This window comes from Saccopteryx bilineata, chromosome 3 (assembly GCF_036850765.1).
Source record: "Saccopteryx bilineata isolate mSacBil1 chromosome 3, mSacBil1_pri_phased_curated, whole genome shotgun sequence".
Lineage (NCBI taxonomy): Eukaryota > Metazoa > Chordata > Mammalia > Chiroptera > Emballonuridae > Saccopteryx > Saccopteryx bilineata.
The window spans coordinates 152959832-152978943 of record NC_089492.1 but is presented as its reverse complement, the minus strand read 5'-3'; the positions used below and the strand labels follow the sequence as shown (position 1 = coordinate 152978943).

The 19112-nt window shown below is 42.6% G+C and overlaps 1 protein-coding gene, 1 long non-coding RNA gene and 1 pseudogene across 8 annotated transcripts in view; 2 read left to right on the top strand and 1 right to left on the bottom strand.

Annotated features, from left to right (window-relative positions):
* Window positions 1-17139, top strand: part of LOC136330682 (uncharacterized) — a 445590-nt gene extending 428451 nt beyond the window's left edge. Inside the window, exon 2 of the long non-coding RNA XR_010730357.1 lies at window positions 16143-17139. This is a non-coding gene — a long non-coding RNA (uncharacterized lncRNA). The remainder of the gene's footprint in view (window positions 1-16142) is intronic.
* LOC136328657 (mitochondrial import inner membrane translocase subunit Tim9 pseudogene) lies at window positions 6233-6989 on the top strand (annotated as a pseudogene).
* The window catches only part of CHST10 (carbohydrate sulfotransferase 10), a 32045-nt gene continuing 29486 nt past the window's right edge, over window positions 16554-19112 (bottom strand). For all 7 annotated transcript variants that reach the window (XM_066267832.1, XM_066267834.1, XM_066267827.1 and 4 more), the window contains one exon: window positions 16554-18416. In XM_066267832.1, the coding sequence (XP_066123929.1) occupies window positions 17879-18416 (538 nt within the window). In that variant the 3' untranslated portion in view covers window positions 16554-17878. The remainder of the gene's footprint in view (window positions 18417-19112) is intronic.

Genomic DNA, 19112 nt, shown 5'->3' with positions numbered 1-19112 from the left:
TCAGCATCCTAACCCATCAAGTGTACAACCTGTAGAGGGGTTGGTTGGGTGAGGTCAATCTGAGCCCACACTACAGTCTTACTCTGTGGAAAGACCAGGCAGCTAAAGAGGAGGAAGAGAAGCTGAAAAGTGGAGACAAATCTTACAGAGCTTGGGGCTTTTACAGAGCTGTCGTCATCTCTAAGCAGGAGGAAACGGATCCTTATAAAAAGGTTAGCCCCTCTCACAGTATCCAAACACAGAAAATGCAGACACAAACAGTGAAAAGTATAGTAGCTGCAGATTGGTAGCCCACAGTGAGTTACAAATAACTGCTGATGCCAACCCAAGAAAAACTAGAGCCAACACTACTGGTAGTGGGTGGCAGACAGCACCAACTCTAGACTCAACTACCTACACAAGCAGCACACCCAAAGGTGGAGTCTAGCAGGCACCAGATACTGTGGAGAATAAATATGCCCAAAAGTACAGCCATTGCACAGTATGTAATACACATAATCAAGGTTCACCCTTAGAGCCAACCAGCCTAAAGGGATAACATACCCATGAAAAGACCAACTGCATCTAATACTCACATACAACAAGAAGGAAAATACTATCCTCAAGAAGCATGCCTAGAACAAAGAAAACAAGTGGCCTGGAGGACAGTACCACTGAGCCCATATTCTTCATAAAGACCACACAAAAATTTCAAAGTCAGACAGCACTACCTAATACACAGACAAAATGGGCAGACAGAGAAATGTGACCCAAATGAATTAACAAGAGAAATCTCCAGAAAAAGAACTGAATGAGATGGATGTAACCAAAATACCAGATGCAGAGTTTAATACAATGATTTTTAGGATGCTCAAGGATCTTAGAGTAACAATGGATGGACATAATGAGCACCTAAATAAGGAGAGAGCAAGCATAAAAAAGGACATTGAAATAATAAAAAAAAGTCAGAAATGACAAATACAATATCAGAAATCTTGACTGATCTAGAAGGAATTAATAGCACGCTAGATGAAGCAAACAATCAAATCAGCAATTTAGAGGACAAGATAAATGAAAGCATGGAAGCACAGCAGCAAAAAAAAAAGAGAGAGAGAGAGAGAGAGAGAGAGGCTCTAAAAGTCTGAGGAAACTCTAAGAGAACTCTGTGAGAACATGAAGAGAAACAACATCCACATCATAGGGATTCCTGAAGGAGAAGAGAAAGAACCAGGGATAGAGAACTTGATTGAAAAAAATCACAACTGAAAACATCCCTAAATTAATGAAGGAAAAAAGTCACACAAGTTCAAGAAGCACAGAGAATCCCATTAAAGAGGAACTCAAAAAGACCTACACCAACACACATCATAATTAAAATACCAAAGATAAGAGATCAAAAATCTCTTAACTAAAATACAAAGAATACTAAAAGCTGCAACAGAAAAGCAGTCAATCACCTACAAAGGAGCCCCCATAAGGATGACATCCAACTTTTCCATGGAAACACTTGAGGCCAGAAAGGAATGGCAAGAAATATTCACAGTAATGCAAAACAAGAGCCTACAACCAAGACTTCTTTATCCAGCAAGGCTATCATTTAAAATTGAAGGAGAAATAGAAAGCTTCTCAGACAAAAACAAAAACAAAAACAAACAAACAAAAAAACCCCCTCACAGAATTCATTACAACCAAACCAATGCTACAAGAAATGTTAAGGGGCCTGTTGTAAACAGAACAAATGGGAAAAAAATCTAGAAAAAGAGGAATGTAAATTTTAAAAATAAAATGACAATAAACAACTACATATCAATAATAACCTTAAATGTAAATGGATTAAATGCTCCAATCAAAAGACATAGGGTAGCTGCATGAATAAGAAACCAGGACCCGTACATATGCTCTCTACCAAAGACGCATGTCAGAACAAAAGATACACATAGACTGAAAGTGAAGGGATGGAAAAAAATATTTCATGCAAATTGAAATGAAAAAAAAAAGATGGGGTAGCAATACTTCTATCTGACAAAATAGACTTTAAAACAAAGGCAATAGTAAGGGATAAAAAGGTCACTACATAATGATAAAGAGAGCAATCCAACAGGAAGATATAACCATTATAAATGTCTATGCAAAATAAATAAATAAATAAAAAATAAATGTCTATGCGCCTAATATAGGAGCACCTAAATATATAAAGCAGATTTTGATGAACATAAAAGACAAGATCAACAGCAATACTATAATAGTAGGGGATTTCAATACCCCACTAACATCAATGGATAGATCTCAGGAAAGAAAATTAACAAAGAAACAGCAGCCTTAATGGAGACACTAGATCAACTAGATTTAATAGATATCCCCAGAACCTTTCACCCTAAAGCAGCAGTATAATATACATTCTTTTCAAGTGCTCATGGTACATTCTCTAGGATAGACCATATGTTAGGACACAAAATGAATCTCAAAAAATTTAAGAAGATTAAAATCATATCAAGCATCTTCTCTGATCACAATGGTATGAAACTAGAAATCAACTACAATAGAAGAACTGAAAAACATTCAAACACTTGGAAACTAAATAGCATTGTTATTAAAGTACGAATGGGTTAACAATGAGATCAAGGAATAAATCAAAATTTTCCTTGAAACAAATTAAAATGAACATACAGCAAATTAAAAATTATGGGATATAGCAAAAGCAGTCCTGAGAGGGAAGTTCATAGCATTACAGGCATGCCTTAAGAAACAAGAAAAGGCTCAAATAAACAACTTAACCCTGCATCTAAAAGAACTAGAGAAAGAACAGTAGGTAAAGCCCAGGGGAAGTAGATGGAAGGAAATACTAAAGATCAGAGCAGAAATAAATGGCATACAGGCTCAAAAAATAATACAGAAGATCAATGAAACCAAGATCTGGTTCTTTGAAAAGTAAATAAGATTGATGAACCTTTAACCAGACTCACCAAAAAAAACAGAGAGAGGACTCAATTAAATAAAATTAGAAATGAGAGTGGAGAAATAACAACTGACACAGCAGAAATACAAAGGATTGTAAGAAAATACTATAAAGACTGTATGCCAAAAAATTAGACAATCTAAGTGAGATGGACAAATTCCTTGAAACATATAATCATTCAAAAATCAATCTGGGAGAATCAGAAAACTTAAACAGACCGATTACAACAAATGAGATTGAAATAGTTATCAAAAAACTCCCAACAAACAAAAGCCCTGGACCAGAAGGCTTCACAGGTGAATTCTAACAAATATTCAAAGAAGAACTAACTCCTATCCTTTTCAAGCTATTTCAAAAAATTCAAGAAGAGGGAAGACTTCTAAGCTCCTTTTATGAGGTGAGCATAATTCTCATTCCAGAACCAGGTAAAGACACTACAAAGAAAGAAAACAATAGGCCTCTGGTCAGCAAACTGCATCTCGTGAGCCACATGCAGCTCTTTGGCCCCTTGAGTGTAGCTCTTCCACAAAATACCATGTGCGGGCACTACCCTGATAAGGAATGTACCTACCTATATAGTTTAAGTTTAAAAAATTTGGCTCTCTCGCCTGACTAGGCGGTGGTGCAGTGGATAGAGTGTCGGACTGGGATGTGAAGGACCCGGGTTCGGGACCCCGAGGTCGCCAGCTTGAACGCGGGCTTATCTGGCTTGAGCAAAAAAAAAAAAAAGCTCACCAGCTTGAACCCAAGGTCGCATGACTGAGCAAGGGGTTGCTTGGTCTGCTGAAGGCCCGCTGTCAGGGCACATATGAGAAAGCAATCAATGAACAACAACTCAGGTGTCGCAATGAAAAACTGATGATTGATGCTTCTCATCTCTCTCCGTTCCTGTCTGTCTGTCCCTATCTATTCCTCTCTTTGACTCTCTCTCTGTCCCTGTAAAAAAAAAAAAAATTTGGCTCTCAAATTTCAATTGTTGTACTGTTGATATTTGGCTCTGATGACTAATGAGTTTGCTGACCACTGCTATAGGCCAATATCCCTGAAGAACTTAAGATGCTAAAATTCTCAACAAAATATTAGCAAACCAGATCAAGGAATACATGAAAAAAATAATATATCATGATCAAGTGGGATTTATTCTGGGGAGGCAAGGCTGGTACAATATTTGCAAGTCAATCAATGTGATTCATCACATAAACAAAAGGAACGAGAAAAATCACATGATAATATGAATAGATGCAGAAAAAGCACTTGATAAAATCCAGCACCCCCTTATGATTAAAACTCTCAGCAAAGTGGGGATACAGGGAACATACCTCAACATGATAAAGGCCATCTATGACAAACCTATGGCCAACATCATATTCAATGGGGAAAAATTTAAAAGAATCCCCTTAAGATTTGGAACAAGGTAGAGGTGCCCCCTTTCACCACTCTTATTCAACATAGCTCTGAAAGTCCTAGCCACAGCAATCAGAGAAGAAGAAGAAATAAAAGGCATCCAAATTGAAAACGAAAAAGTAAAACCATCATTATTTGCTAATGACATGATACTATTCATAGAAAAGCCTAAAGTCTCAGTCAAAAAACTACTAGACCTGATAAATAAATTTGGCAAGGTGGCAGGATATAAAATTAATATTCAGAAATCAGAGGCATTTTTACACACCAACAATAAACTGCCTGAAAGAGAAATTAAGAAAACAATCTCCTTCAATTGCAACAAAATTAAGTACCTACAAATAAATTTAACCAAGGTGGTTAAAGACTTATACTCAGAAAATTATAAAACATTGATAGAAGAAATCAAGGAAGATACAAACAAGTGGAAGCATATACCATGTTCATGGATAGGGTGAATAAACATCATTAAAATGTCTATATTACCCAAAGCAATTTATAAATTTAATGTAATTTCTATTAAAATGCCAATGGCATATTTCAAAGGTATAGAACAAATAATCCAAAAATTTATATGGAACCAAAAAAGAACACAAATAGCCTCAGCAATCTTGAAAAAAGAAGAATAAAGTGGGTGGTATCATACTTCCTGATATTAAGTCATACTACAAGGCCATTGTACTCAAAACAGCTTGGTTGTAGCATAAGAACAGGCCTATAGATCAATGGAACAGAACAGAGAATCCAGAAATAAACCCACACCTTTATGGACAACTGATATTTGACAAAGGAGGTAAGAGCATACAATTGAGTAAAGACAGTCTCTTTAATAAATGGTGTTGGGAAAATTGGACAGGTACATGCAAAAAAATGAAACTAGATCACCAACTTACACCATTCACAAAAATAAACTCAAAATGGATAAAAGACTTAAATGTAAGCCATGAAACCATAAGCATCTTAGAAGAAAACATAGGCAGTAAGCTCTCCAACATCTCTCGCAGCAATATATTTACTGATTTATCTCCACAGGCAAGTGAAATAAAGGACAGGATGAACATAAGGGACTATATCAAATTAAAAAGCTTCTGCACAGCTAGACAATATAAACAAAATAAAAAGACAAACCACACAATGGGAGAACATATTTGATAATACATCTGATAAGAGATTAATAACCAAAATTTATAAAGAACTTGTAAAACTCAACATCAGAAAGGTAAACAACCCAATCAAAAAATGTAAAAGGAAAGGAATAGACACTTCTCCAAAGAGGACATACAGATGGCCAACATGCAGATGAAAAAATGTTCAACATCACTAATCATCAGAGAAATGCAAATTAAAACCACAATGAGATACCACCTCACACCAGTCAGAATGGCGCTCATTAACAAAATAACACAGAATAAGTGCTGGCGAAGATGTGGAGAAAAGGGAACCCTCTTGCACTGCTGGTGGGAATGTAGACTGGTGCAGCCACTGTGGAAAACAGTATGGAGACTCCTCAAAACAGTATGGAGAGTCCTCAAAAAATTAAAAATGGAACTGCCTTTTGACCCAGCCATCCCACTTTTAGGAATATATCCTAAGAACACCAGATCACTGATTCAAAAGGAGTATGCGCCCCCATGTTTATTGCAGCATTGTTCACAATAGCCAAGATCTGGAAACAGCCCAAGTGTCCGTCAGTGGACGAATGGATTAAAAAGCAGTGATACACCGACTCTCCGCCCACGGACTCGATTGGCAGCACAGCCCCCCGCCCCCCGTCCTTATACTGTTGTTGGAAGTGAAAGCCTGGGCTTAAATAAGAAATCAGGCCTCACTGGAGACATTCAAGCAAAAGTTGGACAACTGCTTTTCCAGAAGAGAAAGAAAAATTATGCATCAGAAAAGGTGACTAATAAACGTACCAAAAGAAGATGGCAGCACAAATGCCAGAATCTGACCAGATAAAACAGTTTAAAGAATTTCTTGGAACCTACAATAAACTTACAGAAACCTCCTTTTTGGACTGTATTAAAGACTTCACTCTCGTCTCTCCGTTCCTGTCTGTCTGTCCCTGTCTATCCCTCTCTCTGACTCTCTCTTTGTCTCTGTAAAAAACAAACAAACAAACAAAAAAGAGCCTGACCAGGCAGTGGTGCAGTAGATAGAGCATCGGACTGGGATGCAGAGGACCCAGGTTCAAGACCCCGAGGTCGCCAGATTGAGCGTGGGCTCATCTGGTTTGAGCAAAAGAGCCCACCAGCTTGAACCCAAGGTCGCTGGCTCGAGCAAGGGGTTACTGAGTCTGCTGAAGGCCTGTGGTCAAGGCACATATGAGGAAGCAATCAATGAACAACGAAGGTGTCACAATGCGCAATGAAAAACTAATGATTGATGCTTCTCATCTCTCCGTTCCTGTCTGTCTGTCCTTGTCTAACCCTCTCTCTGACTCTCTCTCTGTCTCTGTAAAAAAGGAAAAAAAAAAAAAAAAGACTTCACAACAAGTGAAGTAAAACCTGAAGAGAATACCTGTTCAGAACACTGCTTACAGAAATATCTAAAAATGACACGAAGACTATCCATGAGATTTCAAGAATATCACATTCAGCAGAAGGAAGCCCTGGAAGCCAAAGCAGGACTCCTTGGCCAGCCACTATAGGAAAGTCCTGCTGGATGGACTTTCCATGAGAGATTGCCAACAGCTGTTGCACTGGAAACAGGGATGAATCTGATAGAACCTCTTGAAAGCAGCAGCCACCACTTTAATCATCTGTCATGACTGTTTGGCAAATGGAAACCAATGGAGAAACAAAATTGCTATTTACCCAGGATAATCAAAATAGAAGGTCTTAGTATTCAATGACAACAGTAAGATGCAACATTTTTGAGGCTTTATGATTCAGAAGCCTAGTCACTTGATTAGAAAAATAAACCATTGTTTCTTCAGTCATGACTATTAATTTTAAAGCAAAGTATGTGTTCAATCATGAATGAAATAGAAAACATTTATTACTAAAAGTAAAATAAATGGCAGTATCACTAAAAAATTTTTTTAAAGCAGTGGAATACTATGCAGCCATGGAAAATAAGAAAATGTGCCATGAACCAGCATGGCTAATAATTCCAGGTCTTGAGTGGGAATGGCATGGAATTAAGAAAATAGGCTTCGAGTAAAAGGATGGGCTCAAGAGATCTCTGCAATGCTGATGGCAAGAACAGAGAGGCTCAACACCTGCTTCCTGCTCTATTTATAGGGCAAAGTAAGGCCATTAGCAAATCAAAGAAATCTCTGATCACATTTCCAAGGCAACCCAAGAATTCTACCAAGTGCAGAAAACCCCCACCATGCATAACATCTTAACTTCACAAGACAAAGGATAAAAGAAACTTGCCTCCAGTCTTTTCAGGGGACATGGGGAGCAGGACTAGTATAAACAATCCAGCACCATAGCAAATAATCTTTAGCAACTTCACAGACCAAGTGAGGTGGGGGTTGGGCAGACTGTCAGCTTACTGCCAGTTCCCCACACCTCTGTCCCCCCAAAATCTAAACTGCAAAGATCCTGTTGGCTTTTGGTCCCCAACAGAAATCTTACCTTTTACAACATGGATGTACCTGGAAACTATTATGCTAAATGAAATAAGCCAGGAAGAGAAGGAAAAGTATCATATGACCTCACTCATTTGAGAAATGTAATGAACAATGTGAACTGAGCAACGAAACAGAGGCAGAGGTGGGATCAAAGGGACCAGAGAAGGGAAAGAGATTAATGAAATTATATACACATAACACAGCATTATAGAGAGCAGGACAGCAAATCCTGGAGGGAAGGGGGAAGGCATTGGGGGGAGAGAGCAGGGGAGGCGAGGGGAACATGGAGGTGGGGGGGATATATTCGGTGGGACATTTGAATCTATGTAAACACAATAAATTAAAATCAATAAAAAATTTAAAAATGGACAAAAGAACTGAATATACACTTCTCCAAAGAGGACATACAGATGGCCAATAGGCATATGAAAAAATGTTCAACAGTGAGATGCCACCTTACTCTTGTCAGAATGGCTCTTATTAACAAATCAACACACAAGTGCTAGCAAGGGTGTAAAGAAAAGGGAACCCTCCTGCACTGCTGGTGGGAATTCAGACTGGTACAGCCACTGTGGAAAACAGTACAGCATTTCCTCAAAAAATTAAAAATGCCCTGGCCAGTTGGCTCAGTGGTAGAGCGTCGGCCTGGCGTGCGGGGGACCCGGGTTCGATTCCTTGCCAGGGCACATAGGAGAAGCGCCCATTTGCTTCTCCACCCCCCCTTCCTTCCTCTCTGTCTCTCTCTTCCCCTCTCGCAGCCAAGGCTCCATTGGAGCAGAGATGGCCCGGGCGCTGGGGATGGCTCCTTGGCCTCTGCCCCAGGCGCTAGAGTGGCTCTGGTCGCGGCAGAGCGACGCCCCAGAGGGGCAGAGCATCACCCCCTGGTAGGCAGAGCGGCACCCCTGGTGGGCGTGCCGGGTGGATCCCGGTCGGGTGCATGCGGGAGTCTGTCTGACTGTCTCTCCCCGTTTCCAGCTTCAGAAAAATACAAAAAAAAAAAAATTAAAAATGGAACTGCCTTTTGACCCAGCTATCCCACTTTTAGGAATGTATCCTAAGTATCCCCAACTGATTCATGTTTATGGCAGCATTGTTTACAATAGCCATATCTAGAAACAGCCCAAGTGTCCATCAGTGGACAAACAGATAAAAAAGCTTTGGTACATATACACAATGGAATACTACACAGCAGTGAAAAAGAAGGAAATCTTACCTATTGCAATGGCATGGATGGACCTGGAGATTATTATGCTAAGTGAAATAAACCATGCAGAGAAAGACAAATATCATATGATCTCACTTATATGTGGAATCTAATGAACAAAGTGAACTGAGGAATGGAATAGAGGCAGAGGAAAAGAGGATGAGGGGATGGGATCAGAGAAGGTAAAGGGATTAGTGAAATTATATATACATAACACATACTATAGGTACAGAGAACAGGACAGCAAATCTCAGAAGGGACAGGGGAGGAAGCCCAGTGGAGGGGGTCAATGGGTTTAATGCTGGGGCATGCTGCTGGGGTGTGAGGGTGATATATTGAGTGGGACACTTGACTGTTAACACAATAAATTTTAAAATTTAATAAAATATTTAAAAATTAAATAAATATTAAAGAATTAATTCTTCCTACACACTTATATGTCTCCTTCTCTTGGGCTTGGCCACAGGTGAGCCAGGGCTCTTGTCTACTCTCTCCCTGAGGGACCTGTCTTTTCTTGGTTACCCTTAAGCAGCCTGTGTTGTTTGATGGGCTTAATAAACATGTTCTGGAGTTTATCTGGAGTAATAGTCTTCTCAGTGTTCTGAATCCTTAGGGACATGGAACTTCTGAAACTTGATTTTTCACTTTGCTTTTGCTGATTTTGATGAATCAAATTCTAAAATAGTCAAATTTATTAATCTCATCCTCTATGCTATATGCTTTGAGCATCCTGTGTAAAAAATAAAATCTTTACCTATTCCCCAACATTTTCTCTTAAATTATCAATATGTATATATTGCACATTATAGATTGGGAATATAAATGTGTTACTCTGTTGTATTGTGTCAGTCCCCATTTGGAATATCCACTAATTTACTGAGCACCTTTTATTGAAGTTTGCCTTTTCTCACAAAATTATACATAAATTTTGAGTCCATATATGAGTGACCCTGTTTCTTACATTATTTAAAAGGTCTACTTACTATGACCTTTAAGTCTGACATTGCAGAAATATTCTATCTTGTTCAGCTGAACAAAACTATCATGGTCTTGCTTTTTTAAAATCAGTTTCAGCAATTTCATGGAGAAGACTCTTGGGATGTTGACTAGAACTACTTTGAATTCACATGTTAATTTGAGTAAAACTGGCTCTCTATGACATTGAGTATATGCATCAATGTATTGCTCTGCATTTCTGTAGGTCTTCTTGAATGCCTTTCAATAAAGTTGCAGAATTTTCTTCATTAAGGTCCTACACATAGCTTTAAAAAATATATTCCCAAGTACTTGTGGTGGAAACTAATGGGTGGCCCTAAAAATTCATTTTCCCTTTCTTCCTGGGCACATGGTATACTGCACGTCCCAGCCTCCTTTGTTGTGGGTGTGAAAGGCAGAGATGTGCCCCATTTCTCCAGTGTCCTTCAACAGCACCTGTGCCTCTTCCACCAGCTAGAACTTGGCTGTAGTGACTTCACCAAGACCATGAAGGGATGACAAAGCCCTAAAGGATCAGAAAGCCATGATTTGGGAAGGAGACTCAGTCCCCAATGCTGCCCATGGAGGTAAGCTTTGGAACATCTTCCCTAGACAAATGATGTAAACAAGGAAAGGTAATAATTGAAGTAGAGAAAAGTTCCATGGAGGATGTAGTCCTTTTTTTAGACCTTAAAAGTGGGACTAAGTCCCGTCCATTTGCCTCTGTGGTAGAGTGTTGGCCCAGCATGTGGACATCCAGGTTCAATTCCCAGTCAGGGCACACAGGAGAAATGACCATCTGCTTCTCCACCCTTCCCCTTCCTTTCTCTTTCTTTCTCTCCTGCAGCCATGGCTCGATTGGTTCGAGCGAGTTGACCCCGGCACTGAGGATGGCTCCATGGCCTTGCCTCAGGCACTGAAATAGCTCAGTTGCCGAGCAATAGAGTAGCGACCCAGATACATCGCCAGGTAGGGGGTTTGCCAGGTGGATCCCGGTTGCTGCGCCGGCAGGAGTCTGAATCTCTGCCTACTCTCCTCTCACTGAATTTACAAAAAAAGAAAAAATGGCATCCACCAGCACCTCTGTCTCCAGGAAGAATTTCAACTGTCCTCTGCCCCTCCAGCAGGTGCTTTAAGGTTAGCAAATAAATCTCCTTCATATCTACTCTAGGTGCTTTTCAAACTCTGCTTCTGTGCCGGATCCCAGAGTGAGTGAGACCTCAACAAGTCTGAACTTTCAAAGGGGAATCTCAGTTGCCTACAGCCCTTTAGGCCCCTTTGACAGCAGTCCCATTGGTTTTCTAAGCCAAACGTTTTGGAGACTCATCTATGGTGGAGATTCCAAGTGTTGGGGTGCTGATGTAAGCCATGGACCCCTTGCTCTTCTGGAGAACTGCCAGACTGATGAGACCCCTCCCTACTGTGTCTCCCCGGAGGGGTGGGATTTTTTTGGTGCAATGATGCTCTGCCTCTCATCTTACTGTATCCCTTTCTCTTCTGTCATGAAAAAGCAGTTTATCTAATTTTCATCTTTCTCAGAAGGGACCAATCACATGCAGCTATAGATCTGATATGTTCATGAGAGCAGGGCTGTTCCAGGTCTGAGGCTGTTTAACTTGGACCCCTCTCCCAGACTTTTGTTTGTTTTTAAATCAGGCACACGCTTTCCAGAATTCAGAGAGTATGAAAATAAGATATGGGACACATTCCAACAATCCATGACCAAGTGAGCAGGAGACTGTAGGGAGCCACTGCATCTGAACGCATCCGGCCTACCTCAGCTCTCGGGCCCTGCTCGGCCTTGAGTGACCTAGCAGGGCAAGGTCGCTGCAACAACTTGAAGGCTGTTCATGGTACTGACACCAAAAGCAGGGCCAGTGGTGACACAATGGATAAAGTATCGGACTGGGATAACAAAGGACTCAGGTTTGAAGCTCCAAGAGATCGCCAGCCTGCAAACAGGCGTGGAGTCATTGTGTCTCCATCAGAGCACACTGTCCCACCACCCTAAATTTCATGTCTGTGTTTTCCATCATCCTCCATCGCCCCGTCAGGTCTTTGCTTCCCTGTTCTGGTTGCGGCAAGTCCCTGCAAATAGGGACCTGAGTACAGGAGAACTTCACATGTCAGGCGAGTGGACACTCCTTGAACAAGATGCGTGTCAGATACAAGTTGAGGTAAGAAGCGGATTTTCACCAGGTATAAAATATGGGCAATTCTAATTCTCAAGAAAGAAATCTTTATGTGCAGATGCTTAACGCAATGTTAAGAGCCCATGGCTGTATTGTCCGTGAGAGTCAGCTTTCTGAATTTTTACATTTTGTACAGGAGACATGCCCCTGGCTCCCTGCAGAGGGGACTGTTAATGAGAAAACTTGGGAAAGGGTTGGTAAGCAATTGAAGGCTCGTTAAGGCAAAAGCTCCAGATAAGATTCCAATTACAGCCTTCTCTTTGTGGAATTTAATTAGAGATTCTCTTGATCCTACCCAAGAAGACCAGATTGCCATCAGGCACTTTAGTTGACCATTTAAAAGAAATAGTGAGAGCTTATAAGGGTCTTTGTACTCCCCCTCCTTCTGTGCCTCCTCCTCCCACTGCAGGTAGAGGTAAGGAAAAGAAAGAGGAACCTCCCCCAGAGTATAGACAAGAGTTAGAACAAGAGGCAGAGGAAGAGCGGGAAGAACGGGAGGAGGATTCTCCTTTGCTCCTGAAGAATTTAAACATAGTTTTTTCTGATAGGACTGTGAGGGTTTTAGGTCAGCAAATTAGAATTTAACTCTTGCTTTACAGCATCCCCCTATTTCTTAACTGCCTTAATGGCACCAGTCATGAATTAAGTGGGTTCTCGCACTTAATGTGCATATGTTCTGCCAAAATGCTATTTAATATTTCAGGAACAGCCAAACAAGTTTTTGGTTGGTCCCAAAGATTCAATGTTTCTCATCCTCATCACAATTATATGACTCCTGGAGATTTTATAAGCAATATACTTGTAACTGTTTCCAACCACCTCCAAAGGGAATTGTGATGTTCAGCTGTCCCAACAGATTTTGTAAATTTTACCTGAAATCCTTTGGCTCTGTCCTTTCCCCCTGTGTCACTACACCCTTTCGTTATGGCTCTGAGCATGTGTCCAGCCTCTGTATTTGGCTGGTCTAGTAAACATTACAACTGGACCGTACTATGCAGTCCAGTGTGTTCATTGTAATCTGACAAATTGTATCACTAGATATTAATAAAGGACAGGACATGTAGTATTAAAATAACCATCTTTCCTTATGATTCTAGCAAATATTTCTGGACCCTGGTATCATGATGCAGAGCTTCAAACTTTACAAGAGATACACCAATTACTTATCCACAGGTCCAAAGGAGTTGTTGCCATGATCATATTTAGCATAGTAACCCTCGTAGGCTTACTAGCTTCCACTATATTAGGAGCTACTGCTCTTACCCAAAGTATTCAAAATGCACACTATGTCAATCAATTGGCTCAAAATACTTCCTTGGCTTTACATGACCAAGAACATATTAATTTAAAGCTGGAGGCAAAGCTGAATGCATTAGAAGCTGCAGTTCTGAATTTAGGTAATCAAATTCAGAGCATTAAAGTACACCAACAACTCCTATGTCATGCAGCCTTTCAGTGGATCTGTGTTACCTCTGTTCCCTATAATCAATCCCAACGGGAATGGAAGAAAATCAAAATGCACCTTCAAGGAATTTGGAATAATAATAATACTAGTATAGATGTAGCTAAGCTACATAAACATAATCAAAATATTCAAGATAGCCATGATGGTATTGTTAGTCCGGCACAAATAGCAAATCAACTCCTTAATGACTTACAAGGCTTTAACCCTTTTAATATGCTTAAACATACTGCTTGGTATTTGATTGCTTTAATATGTTGTATAATTTTGTTTTGCTCATTTTCTGTCAGATGTCAAGTCATCCAAAGACAGCTCTTCCAAGCAAGCATAGCACACTATCTCCTGCATTTAAAAAATAAAAAAGGGGTAATGTGGAAGAGTGGCCTGAGAATGGAGTGTTGCCTAAAGCAGTTATCATTCATGCAGACTTAGGGACGCCGGGTCCCTGACGTGATTACCTGCACAGAGGCTTCTGAACTCTGTTTGCCACCTCCTATCTCCCCCAAATATGTGCTTACTAGAGAATGATTTCCTCATGATATCGCTTTGTGATAAGAAACACCTGCATTTAAGAAATAAAAAAATGGGGGGGGGGTGTAGAGAGTCACTGCATCTGAACACATCCAGCCTACCTGCAGCTGAAAGCTGAGGAAGGGCCTGCTCAGCCTTGAGTGACCTGGCAGGACAAGGTCGCTGCAACAACTTGAAGGCTGTTCGTGGCGTTGACACCAAAAGCAGGGTCAGCAGTGACACAATGGATAGAGTGTGGGACTGGGATAACAAAGGACCCAGATTCAAAGCCCCAAGAGATCACCAGCCTGAAAACAGGCTTGGAGTCACTGTGTTTCCATCAGAGCACACTGTCCCACCTGGACCAAACTTGATCTACATCTCTGTGTTTTCCTTCATCATCCGTCACCCTCCCTCAGGTCTTCACTTCCCCATGCTGGGCACGGCAAGAAATGGTGTGGGTTTCTGTAGAAAGTGACCACTGGTCATTCTTAAAGCTCAGAACTTGTTGCCAAAACAGAAACAAGCCCTCATTAGTGTTAAGAGTTACTGGTGAGGCAGTAATGGGGCCATGGATTGGATAAAAGCTTGGGTCTTTTCCTTCTTGAAACTCATGCACATTATAATGGAAGTTCTCTGAACAATCCTTTCCACAATTTCCTGGTAGAAATCTTCTTCACAAAGTAGTTCTCAAGTATAGAACTTGTCTTGACAGACTGCCTAGCTATTTGTTTTGATTCCCGGGAATCATATGGTGAAAAAAACAAGCAATAGGTTAAAGATGATGATAAGACAGAAAACAAACTGACTCATTGTGCATGGTCTGCATGCACAGCTGCTGTTGCTGGGCCTGGCTGCAGCTCCTCTGTACCCTCACTGTAAACCTCTGCCTCTACTCATGGCGGTCAAGGGCCATCCCCACCTAGGCCTCCGCTAGCGGCTGCATTCACATGTGGATTCCCACCTACATTTTTTAAAGCCATCTTCCATGAGTACTGAGAAGGCAGAATCAATGGGATGGAGTGGCTCTCCTGCACAGGACACAATTATCACAGGTGACAGAGGCCGGAGGTTGTCAATAGTGTACACGGTAACAGGGGAAGCAAGACCAGTCCATGTATGGAGTGCAAAGCCTTTAAAGAAGGAAACCCCAGTGAGTCACATAAAAATAAAGCACACATTTTATGTTTGCCAAGAATAGAAGTGGTAGGCTCGCTAGAATTAACCTAAATTACACAGCTACATGGATGTGTGTGTGTATACAGATAAACACGTGTACACACACAGACAGGTACAGATCTGCACACCACACAAAACTTTTCCTGAGTATCTTGATTAGTGTGTTTTCTGGGTTCTATTTAAGCAAAATAACCTCCAGTCCCACTCCCTTGGCAGGTCTGGGGTCAGCTGAGAAAACCTAGGACTGAGGACACAGGGCTCTTGGAGCAGGTGTGGGCACAGGCTGCCACAGCGGCCCAGACACCTGTCCGGGGAGGGAGGTCCCCAGCACAGGCAGTGTTCATTTCCAGGAAGGATGCAGCCAGGCTCGCTCCAGGTTGTGCCTGTAAAGCTCAACATGGGCAGCAGTGTGGGGAAAACTGCCTTGGAGGCAGAGGAAGGCGCGCCTGCTCGTTAGGCCGGGCGGGAGGAGGTGGGTCAGAGACTGGAGGTTAGTGACTTCCGCAGGGGGTGACTACGGCTGGTGGCTGAGCAGGGTCCACAGCCACAGTGCAAGGGGTGGTGATGGGGAACGAGCGTTTTGGACATACTGTGAAATGTCCAGTTCGGTGGTGATCCCTACTTGTTTGGCAAAACCTGTTAGGACAATAGACCAAATGTCCAAGAAAAATGACCTATATCTTAATGGCAGAGACTAGGGGCTAAGCTACATGGGGACCCATCTTTCCAACCATTTCTGAGAAAAAGAAAAAGGTATTTTTTTAAAAATTAGGACTAACTTTAAGGCCTTAAATTCAAATATATTGTTCACACTGTTACATTTCAAATAAGAAAGAGGTCATCAATCAGCTTACTAGGTGTAAATGATTTTAACAAGATGTTATAGAAAAATGATGACTCATGTTACAGCCTTTGTGTGCCTGTTGGGGGTGAAGGGCTGCCACACTGACTGCCCCCACATCAGTGCCACAGTCGGGCACATGCAAGCCTTCCCTGCTGTGGTCCTGTCACCAGCAGCCATCTGAGCAGTCCCGCACTGCCCCTCACTGTGGCTGGGCCTCAGGGACCATGCTTGGCCACAGAGAACTCTCCCCGAAGTGAAGCACCTGTCAGGTTTGGACACATTTTATTTTAATTTACTTTCACAGACCCAGGTGGCCCCTTTGCAAAAGGGAAGGTGAGGCTGCCTCGAAGGAAAGCTGGGAAACTGCCTCAAATCTCGAGGGCCCTTGCTGTCAGAAGGCATCCTGCCTGGCGGCCGTGGCTCGCCCCTCTGTGCCTGGAAAATGCATGACTGGAGACGGCCTCAGCCGGGATTTATTGCTGGTGAATCTCATTATCCAGTGTAGAGCGGGATGATGCCCCAAGAACAAGGCTGGCAGCGAGTGCTGCACTTCAGTGGAACTGAACCATGTGGCCGTGTGAACTGTAGTGACCGCAGTGCTGCTCTGGGGACCAGCAGCCCAGAGAGGGCCTGGACGACACAGTAGAAGCCCCGATGCTCATCCAGACAGGACAGACAAGAGAGAGACAATAATCTGGACAGGCATGCCCACATCCCCTGAAGCCTGAGCTCCAGAACCCACCAGCTCTCCCTGTCCTGGGCTGTGTTCCCTGCAAGGCTCCAGATGGTCGCTTTCTCAGGTGCTTTCTCGGGTGCAAAGAATATACACTCCACTCTCCTCACTTTCAAAACTGTATCTCTTGGGCCAAATGAGAAAATCACTTGGCAGGCAGAGGGACACAGGCATGTACTCTAAAGATGGACGGCCAACAAGTACCCTCGAGTCATTCCTGATTCCCATGGGGACAAGGCTGCGTGGAAAGAACAGCTGACTTCTGTGATTACAGCAGCACCAAGGGGAAAGTCAGAGGTGTGACGTGGTGCAGCTTCGCTCCTGGTTTAGCCCCTGCAATGTCTGCACACCACTAGAGTCTCAGGTCTCCTGAAAGTGCTGGGTGCCACTCCTGCAGTCTCCTGGTGACAGGCACACCCACCCAGTCTGGGGAGCTGCAGGTGTGCCCACCTCCTTGATGGCCGTGGGAAATGACTCCTAGGTCGGGACAATTTTCCTCCTGGTCTGTGAGGCGGCACATGTTCAGTCCTTTTCCCCTTCTAAGGAGAGCAAAGACCTGGTGGCACAGGTCGGGATGGGGTGGAGGCCCTCAGTGCACCTGATCTTCACACTAATCCTCAGCTGCAGGGTGCAGCTTCCTCGGCCGAGGCCACACAAGTCTGTGGGTGGTTGCAGGAGCCTGCAGGACTGTGACAGAGGAAGTGCCATTTCTGTGCTTGGATCTCTACCCGTTCAGCCTCTGGTCTAACAAAAATATACTGCTCACAAAAATTAGGGGATATTTCAAAATGAGTATGAAGCTATAAAATAACCCCTAATTTTTGTGAGCAGTATATTTGGATTCACAGTACTACACATTAGTTTAGCAAAAAATCTGGTTGCTGATACCCAAACAGCTTAAAATCCCCTTGGAAACGGGCATATAGGCGGCGGATGTCTCGTTTGCTGATGCCCAGAAAGTAGTGCTCCACCTTGGTTTTATTATACACGGTGATGCCTGGAGGAATGGTGGGGTATGACACCAGGTGATCTATGCCAGCCTCTTTTAAGATGTATGGGGCATCATCCTCCAGCGTCTCGTGGTGACCAATCACACTGTATGCTATCTCACAGGGTGCACATAGTTCCACGTACGTCACCCAGTGAATGATGTGGTCCCCAAACTGAAGGTCCAGCCATCTGTGGTTTGGATCGCCCAAGTAGCGCACAAAATCTTCAAACTGGATGCCCCGGGTCTCTGTTCGGTTCCTCCGGTACTTTCGGATGATGCCAGGGGCAATCTCATGCCTGTACCAAGGTTCAAAGCGGGGATTGTGGACAAACTTATCCTTAAAAGCAGAAATCAGTCTTTCGAAGGGATCTCTTACAATAAAAAACTTGAAGTAGGTTTTCAAGCTAAAGGAAAAAAAAACAAAGATAACAAAAGGTTAAGCACAAGCTGTTGGTGCTAACCGTGTGAGGGCAGGGTGAGTGCAGTGACAGTTGAAGCAGCAGTCACCATTTCTGGAACCCTCGCCCCAGTGAGACCTGAGCGAGTATCACATGCATCTCTTACTTAATCCACTCAAACACCACCAAAAGCAAATCCTGTTTGTCATTAACCCATTTTATAGGTGAGGACAGGGAGGCTCAGAAACTTTAACTGTCCAAGGCCACAGTACTCACCCTTAGGAGCCACTGTGAGAACATCTATTTAACCTAAGTGTTGTTTCACTTGAGTATTTCAAAACTTTAAGAACCTTAAAAAGTTTTGTTTCTGGGCAGAAAAATCCTAAGGGCAGGAACTCAGAACAAGTTAGGAACTCAGGCCAGAGAAAGTTACTTTGTATCTTTAAAGATTCAAGTCACAGTTGCCAGGGGAAGGAAAAGTAAGAAGGAGTGCTGGTAAGAGAAAACGGGGAGGAGGCCCTGGCTCCAGGGGGCAGCAAAGGTGTCTGGGAGGCCTGCCAGGGGCGGCGGCAGCACAACAGTACCAGTTGAAGGGCCCGTGGCAGTGACAACGAGGACAAAACAGTGAGGACACTGCTGTCATTTCTGTGCGCTTACTCCACACCCCCAGGAATTGCTTCGTGAGCCTCAGCTCGTTTCCTC